General features: G+C 37.5%; 2 protein-coding genes and 1 long non-coding RNA gene across 3 annotated transcripts; 1 reads left to right on the forward strand and 2 right to left on the reverse strand.

The window, feature by feature from the left end:
• The first annotated feature begins 257 nt into the window (after positions 1 to 257).
• Positions 258 to 2,349, forward strand: LOC139903989 (uncharacterized). The gene is made up of 5 exons (XR_011778614.1): positions 258 to 613; positions 730 to 788; positions 895 to 1,538; positions 1,991 to 2,045; positions 2,317 to 2,349. It is a non-coding gene; the product is annotated as an uncharacterized lncRNA (long non-coding RNA).
• A 7,186-nt stretch (positions 2,350 to 9,535) lies between these two features.
• Positions 9,536 to 10,858, reverse strand: LOC139842980 (chitinase CLP-like). The gene has a single exon (XM_071833074.1). It carries the CDS (start codon positions 10,856 to 10,858, stop codon positions 9,536 to 9,538), a length of 1,323 nt encoding a protein of 440 aa, XP_071689175.1.
• Positions 10,859 to 11,372: 514 nt separating this feature from the next.
• On the reverse strand, positions 11,373 to 12,677 carry LOC139842981 (chitinase CLP-like). The gene has a single exon (XM_071833075.1). It carries the CDS (start codon positions 12,675 to 12,677, stop codon positions 11,373 to 11,375), a length of 1,305 nt encoding a protein of 434 aa, XP_071689176.1.
• Positions 12,678 to 15,140: the final 2,463 nt, after the last annotated feature.

Genomic DNA, 15,140 nt, shown 5'->3' on the forward strand with positions numbered 1-15,140 from the left:
CCAACATTGTATTATACAAACTTAAGCCTCTGACTTGCTATAGTTTTTTTAGAACCCAACATTGATCTCTTATTATATCAATCAATAACTCAATAAGTAACTCATCATTAATATTAATAATTAATATTAATATTAATATTAATTAATATTAATAATAATATTACAATAGAGCAAATTTGATTTACTGTTCACCAACAGTAATCGAGGGTATATTGGACATTTTGCACATGTGTTATATTTATCAGCTAGGGTTTTCCAACGCTTCCATTCGTTGAGCACCGGTATCATCTGGATGATTCTGGCGATCCTCTAACCTTCTTCATCACCATCGTAACTGCCTCCTGCGTACCCTATGAGTTTTCTCCTTCCAACGACCAGGTGATGCATGTTTCTGTCTTCTGCTTCCCCTACATCTCTGTCACAAACGATTTTCGTTTTCCGTCTCACCTATTTCTCCGGCACCGTTGATTTATGCTCTTAAACTGAAAAGTTCGGGATTTCCCTTTGTTTGTTGTGATTGATGTACACAATTATTTTTTTAATCATCTGATTAATTAGGGTTCGAATAATCTGATGTACCCTTATTCCAACGGTCGGGAAAAGAAATAATTGCGTACGTATGTTCTTGATTCTATATATTGGTTAATTTTTTTCAAACCTAATTTATTGTTATTATTATAGATAGATTTTGGGATTGTTGATTGATGTATTTTTTTTTTCACATTACAGTATTAAACTGCAATCAACTTCGTTGATGAAATGGTGGCGGTGGTTAAAATCAATGAAAGGTTAGTGGCTATAGTCTATTTTAGTGGAAAATTAAAGTTTTGTAAACTTAAAAATTTGCAAGTTTGACATCTTCGTTTATAATTTACATTTGATTTTGTTTTTTAGGGTTTTAGATTGTTTGGTGATTTCCAAGAGTGTTGTAGCAGGTAAGGATGGTAAAAGTGAAGATAAAATATGAAAATGGACGAAACTACTCCTTTTTCATAACTTTTGGTTTGTGTGTTTGGTTTTTATATTATTACTGTTGAAATAATTGCACGAACAACTTATGTTGCAGGGGATTGAATCATATAGCTTTATGAGATATGGGTGGAAGTAAGCAACGTGATTTTGAGAAATGGGAATTTATGACCCATTTGGCTCATACACGACTATATTGACCCATATGCATTATTTTAAGAAACAAAAACAACCAACTCATTTGAAAGACCATTTTATTTTTTTTAAATAATTTGTATTGATTTATCTTGGTTATAGTAAGGGTTTTTTCATTTGTTATGTTATTTTAGTAAGTTATGGTAGAATGTCAACTACACAAAGGAAAAAAAAAAGGATGTTATTTATGTTTTACGTATCTACTGATGTTGTTGGTGGCAATGTTATTCCTTTTAGGTCCACAACTGTTATTTTTAAACTAACGACTAGGAGACGTACATTTTGTCGAGCAAATTGTGTGGACCCATTGGGTTTTTCGATGTCTGCATTTTTGGAGCTATCTCAACTTTCTGGAGCCAAACATTAACTTGCGGGTATTGTTTTTGCTTTCCTTTTTGGGTTTTATTTTTATATTTTTGGTGTCCGTTGACAATGATTAGTCTCTATAATATATGTTGGTGTTTTTATCTATAGACGAGGTTGGTTGTTTTGTCACTGATGTTGGTAATGTTGGACGAGTGCCAATTAGTACTGGCAGTGAGCTTGCATCTTCGTCTTTTGTTGTTTGATTTTTAATGGTATCATTTGTAGGTTATATTTTCGTGTTATGACTACCTTCTGGCTTTGTTTCGATATATGGTAACCAAAATTTCTATTTCTGGGATTTTATGTTCATTGTATGTTTCTTTTATTTTTTTGGTTTTTTGCTTTTTGGATGTTTGCTAATTGTTGGTTTCTTCATGGTGATTGTGGCTTTAGAATGTTTTTTTTTAAATAAATGGTATTTCTAAAAATTTGATCCGAACTTGATTTTTTTCATACGCAGGTGTGCGCTCATCTCTGTTACCGTCGTTTGCTTTTAGAGTTTACAACGTTGTCAGGTGAGTACGTGTTTCCTATTCGTTTTTATGTATTTTTGTTTATTTTATGCGAATGTTTAACGACTCCCATAACATAGACGTTTGCATATTTGTTGTTGGTAGTTATAGTTGCTTTTTAATTTCGTTGTTATGAATATATATGTTTTTGACATTAACCTGTTAGGATTTTAGCTTGACAAGGTTACATGTGTTGCTTAACATTGTAATAGTATAATGGAACCAAGAATAAAAGAGGAAGGTGTTACCTGCTAATGAAAATATGTTGTCTCAGGTTGTTAATAATAATTGCGTCCATTCGAATGTGATATCATAATCGTATGGGAGGTGCGAGTTCATCTCATCCTTCTTCTGTTGATGGTTCGATTGATGCTTCTGTTTTCTCATCTAGTCGCACACTCGCACCTCAAGTGAACGATTTATTTCCTACTGGTAATCAAATCTTTATATAATACTTATGTTGTTGTTTTCCTATGTTATTGATCGTTTTATTCCATCCGTGTTTTATTATTTGATATTAATGTAATATTAATAATTATAATAATGCTATGTTTTACTACTGGCAGTAATAACTGCTCAGCCTATACTACAAGTGTCTGTGGGCAAGGTGCAACTATGCCAATCTCTTATTATATCAATCAATAACTCAATAAGTAACTCATCATTATTAAAAGTTGTATGTTTTTCTCTGTTCGAGTTATTTGAGGGGGCGAGTAATCCAACCTCATATTGTATTGTATGCAGTCCATCAAGATCAGTCTCTGACCATTTTCAACCATTCTCTAACCACCACAAAATTCGAACCCAAGACCTCAATAAGTAACTGAATAAATAAGAATTTTTAAAATATATATTGTTACTTACGCCATACTTTTAGTTTGATGATTGTTTTAGCATAAAGAACTTGTGGAGCTACCACCGGTGGCGTAACTTGAGATTTCTTTTTGAGGAGGCCGAAAATGCATCGGCTCAACGACCTTTAAATTTTCACTGACTTGTTCAAGAAATTTGCCTCAACATCATTATCAATTGCTGGCGTGTATCTTTTGAGTTACTCACCATAGCATTTATACATTAACATGTTAACCATATAAATTTAAATTTTCATGGAGGAATGCAATAAAATGAACATGATATACTTCACGTATAGCTATTTATACACAAATTATAAGATTATATATTCATGTGGTGTCTATTGTTTGAATACAAGTCAAAGCTTTTTTGAAAAGCAGTACTCCATATTAACAAAGCCAGTTGACATATTGTTTACATCTCACCTCACTCATATCCAACTTTTGTGAGATTGAGTTTTGTTATTGTTGTTGTAAACCAAAACAAATATACCCTCAAATAGTCTTGATATTACACTAGTACCACAAATTGTTGGAGTGGCCATGGCCCTCCTAGTACAACAAGTAGTTCCATCCTTGGCTAGCACTTTGAGTTTCTAAAATAGTTGCCATGTTTTTTGACAACCCGATGTTAGAAAGAGAGGATCGCCTGGACGTTGGGAGATACAAATTTGAGAGAAAATAACTATTACTTACAAGAATAGATTTACAGAGTATTACAAAACTCTTACAAAAAAAAAAAAAAAAACTCTCAAACTCACACACACTCTCTAGGTTGTGATTACACTTCTCTGAGTGATTTTGGGATGATTTACAATTGAGGTTTCAACCTCTATTTATACTAAAACTTTGGTGGCGGTGGAATGGTATGAACGAGGAAGGTGTCGTGTGAACGGAGATGGTGGGCGGCCGTCATTGTGTTCAACTTTGCTTCTTCTACATGAGTTGTTCAAAGATGTCTTACTTTGAACATCTAGAAGGTGAGCTTCTAGATTGTAGGTTGGAAACTTTCAATTCTCCCCCTCCAGCCGAATCCACGAACATTCCAATTATGTCTCTGCATAACTCCAACTTCTCTCGAGTCACCACCTTTGTTAACATATCCGCAGGATTCTCCTTTGTATTGATCTTCACTAGTCTCAACAGTTGTTGATCAATTACCTCGCTTATCCAATGATAGCGAATATCAATATGTTTTGTACGGGAATGGTACATGGAGTTCTTGCTCAAATCTAGAGCACTCTGACTGTCACAATATACCTTGTACTCCTTTTGCTTTATTCTAAATTCTTGAAGATAACGCTTTAACCACAACATTTCTTTTCCAGCTTCTGCGGCAGCAATATACTCTGCTTCAGTTGTGGATAATGCAACACACTTCTGTAGTCTTGACTGCCATGAAACAGCTCCTCCTGCAAAAGTGTAAATGAATCCCGAAGTAGATTTCCTACTATCAGGATCTCCGGCCATATCCGCATCTGTATAGCCTTCCAAGATTGGATCAGCTCCCCCGTAACAAAGACATATATTCGTTGTACCTTTAAGATATCTGAGAATTCATTTTACTGTATTCCAATGCTCTTTCCCGGGGTTGTAAAGAAAACGACTCACTGTTCCCACTGCATGAGCAATATCGGGCCTTGTACACACCATCGCATACATCAAACTTCCAACTGCTGAAGAATATGGTACTGAAGACATCTCCCCGATCTCTTCCTTGAATGAGGGACAAGAACTCTTGCTTAACTTGAAATGGTTGGCTAATGGAATGCTAACAGGTTTGGCATTACTCATATTGAATCGTTCAAGCACTCGTTCAATATACTTCTCCTGAGATAGCCATAACCTTTTATTCTTTCTATCTCGAGTTATCTGCATTCCCAAAATTTGTTGAGCTTGACCTAAGTCTTTCATGTCAAAAGACTTCGAGAGTTCCTTCTTCAGCTGGTTGATCTTCGTTGTGTCTTTCCCTACGATCAAAATATCGTCTACATATAGTAGAAGAGCAACGAAATCTCCTTCAGAAAACTTCTGAATGTAGACACACTCATCTGATGCAGTTTTCTTGTACCCTTGACTTGCCATGCACGAGTCAAACTTCTTGTACCACTGCCTAGGTGCCTGCTTCAAACCATATAAACTTTTCTTTAGCTTGCATACGAGGTTATCTCCTGAAACCTCAAAACCTTCCGGCTGCTCCATGTAAATTTCTTCATGTAAATCTCCATGAAGGAAAGCTGTCTTTACATCCATCTGTTCAAGCTCCAAGTTCATACTTGCGACCAATCCAAGTATGACTCTAATTGAAGTCATCTTGACTACTGGTGAAAATATCTCGTCAAAATCAATCCCTTTCTTCTGTTGGAATCCTTTGACTACAAGCTTTGCTTTGTATTTCACCACTTTTTCGCTGCCATCCTTTTTCAGCTTGAACACCCATTTATTTTTCAGTGCCTTCTTCCCGCGTGGAAGTTCTACAATCTCATAAGTTTGATTTTTCTGCAGAGAATCCATCTCATCCTGCATTACGAGCAACCATTTTTCTTTATCCTTATGAGTTACTGCTTCATGAAAACTCTCTGGTTCTCCATCTTCAGTAAGTAGAAGGTACTCTGATTCTGGATATGTACTCGATGGAATCCGACCTCGTTCAGATCTACGAACTTCTGGAACATTCTGAGGAGATCCACCATCATCTTGACCTTGTGATGGTGCTGGAACGTCTGGCAAATGGGGTTGTGGCTCCCCCTGCTCAGCACCGTCATTTTTCTCATTATCTTCTACTTCTGGCATTTCTTCTTGCACTGAAAATTCATTTCTCATGAATGATTCCGTTGTTGCCTCTGGCACCTGAGCAGCAACATTTGTCTTCTGAGATATTGTGGGCTTTTCAATATCTTCTATTGTCTGGTTTTCATGGAACACCACGTCCCTACTTCTGATCACCTTCTTCTCCTTTAGATCCCATAATATGTATCCAAATTCTTCATCTCCATAGCCTATGAATATGCATGGAGTGGTCCTTGCATCCAGCTTCTGCCTGAGCTTCTTGGATACATGTGTGTACGCCAAACATCCAAATACTCTTAAGTGAGAGTATGATGGATCCTTTCCAGACCAAAGTTTCTCCGGAACTTCAAAATTCAGTGGTACTGATGGAGATCGGTTGATCAAGTAACATGCGGCTCTGACTGCTTCTCCCTAGAATGGCTTTGGCAGCTTAGCCATACTGAGCATGCTCCGAACATGTTCCATGATTGTTCGGTTCATTCTTTCTGCTATACCATTGTGTTGAGGGGTACGTGGAACTGTCTTCTCATGTCGGATGCCATATGATCTGCAATAGGCATCGCACTGCCTGGAAGAGTATTCACCTCCGTTGTCGGATCGAAGACACTTTAACTTCTTTCCCGTCTCACGTTCTACCATGACATGGAACTGTTTAAAGTAATCGAAAACCTGGTCCTTCGTCCGCAAGAAATATACCCACACCTTTCGAGAAGTATCATCGATAAACGTCAGAAAGTATCAATTGCCGCCAATTGATTCAACCTCCAAGGGACCGCAAACATCAGAGTGTACCAGACTGAGTAACTCTGATCTTCTCGTTGAAGAGGAATTAAACGAGACTCTATGCTGCTTACCAAATAAACAATGATTGCAAGGATCTAGTGCAGCGTCCTTGTCTACATTGATAAGCTCCTTCTTTATTAGGGTAGACAACCCTTTCTCACTCATGTGACCGAGTCTCTGGTGCCATAAATTTTGTGAAGCCTCCTTTTCTGCAACATTAAGGCTGTCTGTGCAGATCTTCACATGAGTCTTGTACAGTGTGCCACAAATGTGTCCTCGAGCGACTATCATAGCGCCTCTTGACAATTTCCATGTGCCTCTACTGAAATGACTATCATAGTCCTGTTTGTCGAGAGCTACCCCAGAAAGTAAATTCAGTCGAAGATTTGGCACATGGCGGACATCCTTCAGAGTGATTGTGCTCCCGGAACTTGTCTTTATCTCGACATCACCAATTCTGACAATCTCAGCGGAACTGGAATTTCCCATCTTCACAGCTTCAAAGTCACCAGCTTTGTATGTTGTGAAGTATTCCTTGTATGGAGTCACGTGGTAGGAAGCTGCAGTATCTACCACCCATTCCGTGTCTTCTCGTGAGACGTGAATGAATGTCTCATCATGGGTTGAACAATAAGCGACATCACCAGAGATAGTCACTAATGTTTCTCCACCCTTATTCTTCGGCTGTGAACTGCTTTGACCTTGTTCCTCTTTCAATCTATAGCAGTTCTTCTTCATATGTCCCTCTAATCCACAATGATGGCATTTATATGTTGGTTTTCTGCCATCAGCTGACCTGCCCCTACTCTTGCTTCTGCCTCTTCATTTGTTTTTGCTACTCATTCGCTGTCTCCCCCGATTCTCTGTGACAAAGGCATGAGTCTGATCTGTGCCCATGTCCTTTCTCCTTGCCTCTTCACTGAATAGGGCATCCTTGACCATTGACATGGTAAGTTTGCCATTCGGTGCTGAGTTGCTGAGTGTTACTACCAGCGTTTCCCAACTATCGGGAAGAGAACTAAGTAGCAGTAGCGCCTGAACTTCATCGCCAAAAGGCATCTCTATAGACGATAACTGGTTGACCAAGCTCTGGAACTCACTGGTATGCTCGGCAACTGAATTTCCACTTTTGAGCTTCATGTTGACTAAACGCCTCATCAGCAGGGCTTTATTCCGAGCAGTCTTGGCCTGGTACATGTCCTCCAACTTTTTTCAGAGGACATATGCGTCTGTCTCTTGTGCAACATGGTGGAAGACACTATGATCAATCCATTGACGGATCTGACCAATGGTTTTTCGATTTGATTTCTTCCAATCTATCTCTTTGGCGGAATCAGGGTTTATACCCTTCAAATCAATAGGATCGAACAAATCTTTACAGCTGAGGAGATCTTCCATCCGAGGTTTCCACAGCGTGTAGTTTGTGGCTGTGAGCATAATCATAGCTCCGGAAGATGATGTTGACTCTTCTGTGGACATTATCACCTTACAAATAATTTTTCAACACAAATGGGGTTGAAATGTAGAAAACAGAGATCACCGTTACGTCCGGAACGGTTGAAAATGGTGGAATAGACACTTCGCGGCTTAAATTCCACTTATGGGGCAAAATTATAATTTTCTAAACTTTCAGGGACCAAAAATGAATTTCTGAAAATTTCAGGGACCAAATTATAAAATTTCAAAATTGCTACAGTAACTTGATACAGTACTGCTACAGGAACTTGCTACAGTGCCGCAAGCTGCTTCAGTGAATTGCTACATGACTACTACAGTGAATTGCTACAGGACTTTCTTCTCCGGCGAAAATTCCGGCACCGGTCGTCTTCTCCGGCGAAAATTACGGCACCGGTCGTCTTCTCCGGCGAGATTCCGGCGAGTTGACCAAACTTTGACCGCGTTTTCTGGGCTCGTTATAACTCCGTTTAAGTCACCGTTTTTGCGTTGGACTTGGTTCGACGAGACGAATCCAATGGTACACTCAAAATTGGATTTTGAGGAAACTTCAGAAGACTCAAAAACTCAACCAACGTCTCTAACCAAGCTCTTGATACCACTTGTTAGGAAGAGAGGATCGCCTGGACGTTGGGAGATACAAATTTGAGAGAAAATAACTCTATTACTTACAAGAATAGATTTACAGAGTATTACAAAACTCTTACAAAAAAAAAAAAACTCTCAAACTCACACACACTCTCTAGGTTGTGATTACACTTCTCTGAGTGATTTTGGGATGATTTACAATTGAGGTTTCAACCTCTATTTATAGCAAAAATTCTATGGCGGTGGAATGGTATGAACGAGGAAGGTGTCATGTGAACGGAGATGGTGGGCGGCCGTCATCGTGTTCATCTTTGCTTCTTCTACATGAGTTGTTCAAAGATGTCTTACTTTGAACATCTAGAAGGTGAGCTTCTAGATTGTAGGCTGGAAACTTTCACCCGATCCACCTGACGAGCCGCAGATGATTTGATACACATTTTCAGCTCCACTCAATACGGAGGTGAAGGTTGTGTGACCCATATATGCCCAAAGATAAGACAAATATTTAAAGCTCATATACCATATAAGTCAGATGCTAAATATCAAAGGCTATTTGACCTAGCAGTATGAGTTTTGACCTAACATTACTAAGGTAACTCATAAGAAATTCAGTTGTTAAATGTTAGATTTTTAATTAAGTCTCTTGTAGACATATCACAGTTCCAAATTAACGGTCAAAAATCGGTAGAAAATCAGTCAATGCCGTTCAACATGTCAAAATCGGTCGAAAATCAAATTTTATCGATCAAAGTCGAATTTATTCGGTTAAAATCAGTCAAAGTTGATCAACGCTACTAGTTCCTACATGGTCCCAAACCATCCCCAACTAGTGACTTTTACAACCCTGTACAAGTTTTTGCTGTATATATCAGACACAGTGGTACTGTAAAGTCAGTATTTTTCAAAACATGCACACATGATAAATTTTCATAACTCGTAAGTAATTTTTTTCTTTTTTTTGTTAAACACATATTGAGCCACTTGAACAAATACATATGGATCTATTATTACGGTTGCTACTTGATATCAGGGGTACATATCCATGGAACCAGTGGTGAAGTTGAAGTTTGCACAAGAAGTATCTTTATTTAGTAAAGAAGAACTAAACCCTAAACTTAAATTTTCAATATCAAAATGTAAGAAGTTATCCTCCATTTGAAAAGTCCCGATTACGATTGCATGTTCACTCGTCGCACCACCATCAACAAACGCCAAGCATGCCACGTCATTTGTAACTTGTTTAATCAAATTACTAGTGTATATAGTCCAATTCTTCCCGTCCGGGAGACTAAATTCGATGTCCGGAAAGTTTACATCCGCTTGGGTTCCGTCTATGTTGCTTCTGTAACAGAGGCTAAACGGTGCAATGGGGTCCGCACGCAGCATTCGTTTTGTAACCACTGAATACCTACGGATGACCCAATTGTAGATATCGGTTTTTAACGTGGTGTAAGGTTCGGTTGTACTGAGTTTAGTAGTTGTGGTCCCTACAACGTCGATAGATCTGTGTTTGATTACAATGGCATTGACACCGATAAAGTAACTAAAAGAATCGGGACGCTTTAGTAACGGAGTATAAGAAAGTAAACTCCTTAAATCAACATCAGAATGGGGAAGAAGGTAAAAAGGACCTGATCCGAAAAATAAAACACCGTTAGCAGACGAGGTACTAGGCAAACATAAAGCTACGCTTGCTTTGATCGATGATCGAGAGTAATAGGCAGGTAACGCGTAAGGCGAGTTTGAAAACGCCATGACACCAGAAACATTTGTGGGGAATGATGTAAAAGAGTTGGAAGGTGCACACGCAGCGTAAATATTGATATCGTGGTAAACAAGAAAAGGGTTTCGACCGTCACTTGCATTTGCTGCGAATGAATCACCGTTAAGTTCTGGTTGAACACAGTTTCCGTTGATGGGATTTTTCAAATTGACTGGGCACGTGCAAAATCCCCAACCTGGTGACGTGGATCTGTTGGTCATTGGCGGGCAGGAAGACTTTTCGAAAGAGTTTGCACGAAATCGTGTGCATTCAACTTCTTCACAAGAAATAGGTGACTTGCAAAGCTTGTCTTTTGGGCAACTTGTTTCTGGATCCGTACTCCATAACAATATGCAATCATGCCAAGTTAAAGGACCTTCGATGTCAATAAGAAAGTTTGCGTGTGAGAATTGCATGTTTACGAATGTTGTCATGAGGTTAATGCTATAAAGTGTCTTTGCAGCATCGGTATGTTTATTAACCGGAAAAACAAAGGAAGTGTAAGTTAGATTAGATATTGCTATAGCTTCATGTTTGTGGGAAATGAATGCTATAAACAGAACAGTTAGTTGGATAAACAGTTTCATTTTAGATGTATATAAGTTCTCAATTGTGATAATAGTAGTTTTGATCATACGAATTTATATAGATGTGTAATGGATACAGTAGTTAGCACTTTCATTGTTATTACATGATATTTAATGTAGTTTTAGTGTAGGTGTTAAAGCTTGTTCTGTTATGGTTCACCCAATTATGAATACAGAGGTGATTTTTTTATTACTATCATCTTTGTTGTACATATTAAGCATTAATTAATTAATTAATTAATTAGATTACATTATAACTATATAATAACTAAATACTATAAGGGGTGGAAGTATTTTACTATAAGGGGTTTTTACCCTCGTTATGATCAGAACAAGGAAATTTAGTGCAAAGCATCACTTTAATATATATATAAAGTACATGCATGGTTAACATTATTAGCTAACTTTAATTTCTTGAATCCACTTCAACAGACAAGAACAAGAAGTTTAACTATTAGATACATTATTAATTATAAGATACCAAACTGAAGAAGCCTTTTGATTTGAATCAGCATCATCTGGTAACAATGGTATGGTTGTAGTGCGAACAAGAAGTCTTCTTACTTAACAGCGAAGAACTAAACCCAAAAGTCGAATCCTCTAAATTAAACTCGAGAAAGTTATCCTCAAATTGGAATGTCCCAATCACTATTGCATGTTCTGGTGTTTCACCACCATCAACAAAAGCAAGGCATGACACATATTGCGTTATATGTTTCATTGAGTTGGTCTTCGATATAGTCCACTTGGTCCCACCCGAGAGAATCAAATCAATATCAGGAACTTTTAATTTGAATTTGGTACCATTGGCTACGGTGCTATAACAATTGCTAAACGGCGCTACTGGTTTTGCAGGAAGCATTCGTTTTGTAACCATTAAAAACCTTCTAATCAATCCGTTGTATATATCAGTTCTAAGAGTAGTGTAAGGCTCAATTGTACTAAGCTTGGTAGTTGTATTTGCAGGAACATTGATAGATCTGTTTCTGATAACAATGCTATCGACACGAATAAAGTATCCGAAAGAATCTGGATGGTTTAGTAACGGAGTGTAAGAAAGATAACTCCTTAAGTCAACATTCGAGTTGGGATTCAAGTAATAAGGACCATTTCCGTAAAATAGGATCCCGGGAGCAGCAGATGTGCTAGGTAAACATAAAGAAAATATTTTTTTGAGTGGTTGTTGATCTAAAGATAACAGAAATGCATATGGAGACGACGAAAATGCTATGACACCGTTCACATTATTAGGGAACAATTGAAATGACGAAGAAGGAGCACATGCCGCGTTTGAGAAAGCAGCATAGAAACCAGGAAGAGGGTTCCTACCGTTACTTGTGTTCACAAAAAAGGTGTCATAGTTGAGCAACGGTTGACTACACGATCCGTCTACAGGGTCCATAACGTTAACCGGACACGCGCAATACCCTGTAGGTGATTGGGTCGTATTTTTTAAACGAGGGCAGTAAGGACTTATATAAGAGTACTTTTGTACCTCTGTACAAATATCTTCATCACAATTGACTGCAGAGGTGCAAAGTACGTTTTCAGGACAACTTCCTTGATACATGTTCCATTGGACAATGCAATCGTGCCATGAGATAGGAGCGTCGATGTCTATAAGGAAATTTGAGTGATTAAATTGGAAGTTTGTGTATGACGTCATGATCTGGACACTAAAAAGAGGCTTGGCGGCATCGGTATGCTTATTTAGTGGAATGAAAAAGGAATTATAAGGTGGTATATATTGTGCTGTAGATTTATGTTCAAGGAAGAAAAAAGCTAGAAAGAAAAGTATCATTTGTAGAAAATGAAACATTTTTGGATTATTTCAGTTTATGAATTCTGTTGATGTTTTAAGGCCAGTTAATTATACAAAACAGGGGAGATGGTCTAACTGGGAGTTGAAGTCAGTGACCCAAAAGAACACATATTTCTTTAAATATTATTGTAGCTTTTGAGTTAAAACTCAGTCTATCATGTAAAGACGCTAACCTTTACTTCTAAACATATTAAGGAACTAATGCAAGATATCTTTTGTCAACTGATCTGCTAACAGAAATAATGTAGACAAAATTACACAGGGCTTGTCCACGTAGTTTGTATGAAATTGCATTTTTTTTTTTTTTTCATTTCTAGTCTCATGGTTCCAACTAGTTGTGTAGCCCTCGCTTCGCGCCGGGGGCTCCGTTTTGAATGCGAGTTAAAAAAAAAAGTCTTGATCTATTTTGTAAAAAAGAATTTTTTTCGACATCTAACATTGAAGGGTTGTTCCTTTTGTGAAAGTTGCTTCTTTTAGCGTTCGTTTTTTTTTTTTAAAGTTAGTTGATCTATTTTGTAAAAAAGAATGTTTTTCGACATCTTTTGGTAGCATTGAAGGGTTGTTCCTTTTATGAAAGTTGCTTCCTTTATCGTTGAGGAAGAAAAGGAAAAAAAAAAAGTTAGTTGATTTTTTTGATAAAAAATTTTTTTTTTCGACATCTTTTGGTAACATTGAAGGGTTGGTTCTTTTATGAGAGTTGCTTCTTTTATCGTTGGAGACAAAAAAAATAAAAAATAAAGTGAAATGACGAAAATACCCCTAGTTACTATTGATGAATAGTGCTACAGAGTTTTGTCTATTAGATATATAAAGGAATATTTTGCACAAATTATCCCCCGACTAAGAGCACTCTTAACCATGACATAATGTCACCCCATGACGGACTGCCACATCAGCATCTCCTTCCCATCACTAACCAAAGACTAACGGCTAACAATCATGACATACCCATCACACACTTACCGACACCCACTATATTAATTAATTATTTACATGTACAAGTAATAAGGCAAAATGTACAACAAATAAATGTTATTGGTTCCGTGATCAATTGTGCGTGGCAACGACAAAATGAAGCACGTGTGGTTGAAGGCGGCTCATGACACGTGTGCTACTATTGGCGCCAATGAAGGGCTGGAACAAACCACGCCCGCAACAGCGAACCATTACGAGTCCCCTAATGATCGTTAAAATTCTCCGACAACTTTAGTCACATGCTAACCCTAATTGAATACATATAAAAAAAATACAAAAATCAGATTAATACCTAAACCAAACAAATCGAAGAGGCCTTCCTGCCCTAACTCATTATGAACCCCTTTCCTGCCCTTCTGAACTTGTCAATAAACGATAACAACAAAACTGCCATTGCAAATGCTAATGCAATCAAAACTTTTATTCAGGTTTTTTGAAATGGGAAGCTCAGAGGCTAAAGAAAACTCCGTTGCAACTCTTTCTAGCCACTCAGTTATTGAAGATAACAAATGGTTTGTAATTCCAGATCTGAAATAATCATGATCTGAAACGTCTGCTGCCATCAGCACAAACGGTTTGTATTTCCAGACCTGACGGCGTTGATGGTGGTGTTACTTCTCCTTCGCATAATCATCCAACAATTTGAACGGAATTGGATTAGAATTCCTGCGGTTTGAACAATTACCTTTGTTGGTTGAATGTGGGTTAATACACTAAACGATAAACTTAAGTATGATTAACCAAAGTGTAATTAACCAAAGAATATGTTTTGATGATGACACACACATATACACATAAGTGATGACTGACATCTTAACATAAAACACACAAGGTCACTAATCCATACTTTATCTTGCAAACGACCAAGTCAAACATAGGTTAAAGAATGAAATTAAAAATTCAGGCAAACACACGGTCGAGGTACGATCGACCGCATAGTTAACCGTGAAACTCCAAACTGAATTGCAATGAAGTTTTGTGAAAACAAGTTGTACGGTCGCCACCACGGTCGCCACCACGGTCAACCGCAGTGCGACCGCAGTTTCTTCTGTCTCAAATTTTGACCAAATAAAGTTTGACTAGTTCCCGGCATCTATAATTCATGAAACCTTTCTAAACATACTTAGGATAGATGCTCTCTCCATACTCAATTGAGTCTTGGTCATAAAAACACTAATTGTGATTAATTACGCCTAATGACATCTTAATGATATGTTAACCAAGATTAGGCATAACACATAAGTGTTAATCAATAACTTGTTATCTTAATTCTTATCTAGATATTTTTATTATGATCATCAAGTATCAACACACGCAAGCCAATATCACTAGAACAATGATTGCTATTAAAAAGGACTTAGTGATTAATTAATGCTAAATGAAGAACAATGATCTCAAGGTTAAACTAGAAATGACTTGTAATCCTAAAACACACTTAGATACATTTAGGATGGTCACCAAGTCCCAACTAGAGATTGCTCTTCC

Source organism: Rutidosis leptorrhynchoides, chromosome 4 (genome assembly GCF_046630445.1).
Source record: "Rutidosis leptorrhynchoides isolate AG116_Rl617_1_P2 chromosome 4, CSIRO_AGI_Rlap_v1, whole genome shotgun sequence".
NCBI classification, from domain to species: Eukaryota; Viridiplantae; Streptophyta; class Magnoliopsida; order Asterales; family Asteraceae; genus Rutidosis; species Rutidosis leptorrhynchoides.

Bases quoted from the DNA above. Each gene is read 5' to 3' on its own strand.
- LOC139842980 (XM_071833074.1), bottom strand. From the start codon at position 10,858: ATGAAACTGTTTATCCAACTAACTGTTCTGTTTATAGCATTCATTTCC.
- LOC139842981 (XM_071833075.1), bottom strand. From the start codon at position 12,677: ATGTTTCATTTTCTACAAATGATACTTTTCTTTCTAGCTTTTTTCTTC.